This window comes from Manacus vitellinus, unplaced genomic scaffold (assembly GCF_001715985.3).
Source record: "Manacus vitellinus isolate BGI_N305 unplaced genomic scaffold, ASM171598v3 scaffold_110_pilon, whole genome shotgun sequence".
Taxonomy (NCBI): Eukaryota; Metazoa; Chordata; class Aves; order Passeriformes; family Pipridae; genus Manacus; species Manacus vitellinus.
The window spans coordinates 499,526-501,661 of NW_021938845.1; the positions used below are offsets into that span (position 1 = coordinate 499,526).

Genomic DNA, 2,136 nt, shown 5'->3' on the forward strand with positions numbered 1-2,136 from the left:
TTCCTCAAGCTGGGTGGAAAAGGGGGAAGCTCTGAGCTCTGGAGCTGCTTTGGGAGCAGAGGAAGAAACTCTCTGGGGAAGGAGCGGGGCCTGAGCGGGGCCAGAGCGTCCTCACCCCACAGCCCTTTGTTTGACATTGATCTGATGGGCCCTGAGAGCTGCCAGGGCCACGGGCTTCCCGGCTGCCTCCTGAAATATTGATGAGGCTGCTGCCTGCACAGGAGAGCTCAGGGCTGGGGCAGAGCTCCGAGCCATTCCCTGCCCCAGCAAAGGAGCTTCCACAGCCTCGGTGCCCCCACGAGTCTGGGGCTGCTGTGGCCTTGTGCAGTGTGGGGCATTCTGGAGGTGGCATTTGGAATCCCAGGCTCCAGTTGGGATTCAAACCCGGGTGTGGGAAGAGCAGTGGGAGATGTGGGATCAGGCCGTGAGCAGGGAATTCATTTCACAGAGCTGAGCTTGGCACAGCCAGAGATCCAGTGGATCCTGGTCTGTCCCCCTTGGCCTCACCTGCAGCAGCAGGTCCCTGGAGCACATTTTCCTGTCCCCAAAGCCCGTTTTCCTGAGGTATCCCCTCCCTGTGCTGCTGGAGATGCTCCTGGGAGCACAAATGGGGAGCCCACTGTGAACCTCGCCCTCCTCCACCCCAAAATCCACCCAAAACATCCAACCCCAGATCTCCCCACGCCCCAAGGGGGCCGTGCTTAGGGCTGGGGGCGAGCCAGGATTTGTGATGGGAAGAGCATTAGGGCTCTGACGTGGGCAGGGGGGGATTAACCAGCTCCCAGCTTTCGCAAACCCCGGGAACGAGGCGTCAGTCCAGGAGCGCCTCTTCCCGGTTAGCACGGGATAAACGAGCTCCCCGTGGCATTTAGGGGAACCTCCCGCCTGGAATTGCTGCTCCAGGTGGTGACTTGGGGCTGGGAAGAGGTTTAAGTGCTGGAAAAGCCTCAGTCCTGGCCGAGGCTGCCGAGCTTCCCACGCAGAACCAGCGAGCTGTCAGGTGGAAACCTGTCCCCACCCTCGGCCGCGCAGATGGGAAATGGGGAATCCTCCTCCTGGCAGGCCTGGAGCGTGGATCCCGATCCCACGTGGCTCTGGGAGGGCTGTTTACAGTTGGAAACACATCCAGGAGGGAAAGGCAGGCGTCAGGACCCCGCTCTCCTGGCTTTGGGGTGCCTCAGGACAGGGAGGTGTGACATGGAACCAGCGGTTCTGTACACGAGGAAAATAATCATAAATCGGGGGGGGAGGAGGCTGAGAGGCTGCAAATGTCAGTTTTTAAAAGCACTATTTTCTGTTTTTCCTGTTGGATCTCCTTTTTTTAGGGAAGGTGGAGCCAAATGAGTCGCTAGCAGCTTGGCAAAGTGCAGATCAGCTTGCTTGCGCCGAGGAGGACAGGAAGGAAAGAGTCAAGCTTGTTGTAGGGCCTTCCTGGTGGGAACAGAATTTTTTAATGAAGGTTTACCCTGAAACAGGTAGGATTTATTCCCGATGTGAAGGAAGGGTGAGGAAAATCAGGTTGGGCAGATGTGTTTCAGAGGAGAGGGTAGGAAAGAGGCTGGCAGCCAAGGAGGAAAGATAAAAGGGGTGAGTGGGAATTCCTGGATTCACTGAGCAACTCCAGGAATAGGGAGAGGTGTTTCCTAGAGGACAAATTAGTGGGCACAAATGGGTAATTATCAGCAACAGGGCTTTGATGGACTCTAAAATACCTTGGCATAAGCCTCAGTCATGAGCTTAACCTGTGTCAAGTCTGGGTCTGTTCTCCCAGGGAACAAGGGGCAGGACCAGAGGAAACGGCCCCAAATCGCACCAGGGGAGGTCCAGGTTGGATATCAGGGAAAATTCCCTCATGGAAGGGGTTGTCAGGCATTGGAAGGGGCTGCAGGGGTGGAGTCCTCATCCCTGGAGGGGTTTCCAAGCCCTGTGGATGTGGCATTTGGGGACAGGGGGTCAGTGGTGGCCTTGGCAGTGCTGGGGGATGGTTGGATTTGATCTGGGAATTCTTTTCCACCCCTAATGACCCCATGACTTAAGCACACTCACTGTACCCCACAAAGAGGGGGCACCTCATCCCTGTGCCCACCCCTTTTCCCTGCCAGCCTCTGTGTGTGTGTTGGCATCGTGGCAGCTCCA

At 57.0% G+C, this 2,136-nt stretch overlaps 1 protein-coding gene across 1 annotated transcript in view; it reads left to right on the forward strand.

Moving 5' to 3' along the window:
- Positions 1-1,870, forward strand: part of NRF1 (nuclear respiratory factor 1) — a 50,014-nt gene extending 48,144 nt beyond the window's left edge. Inside the window, exon 8 of the mRNA XM_029965615.1 lies at positions 1,326-1,870. Coding sequence (XP_029821475.1) covers positions 1,326-1,582 — 257 coding nt within the window. The 3' untranslated portion in view covers positions 1,583-1,870. The remainder of the gene's footprint in view (positions 1-1,325) is intronic.
- The last annotated feature ends 266 nt before the right edge of the window (positions 1,871-2,136 follow it).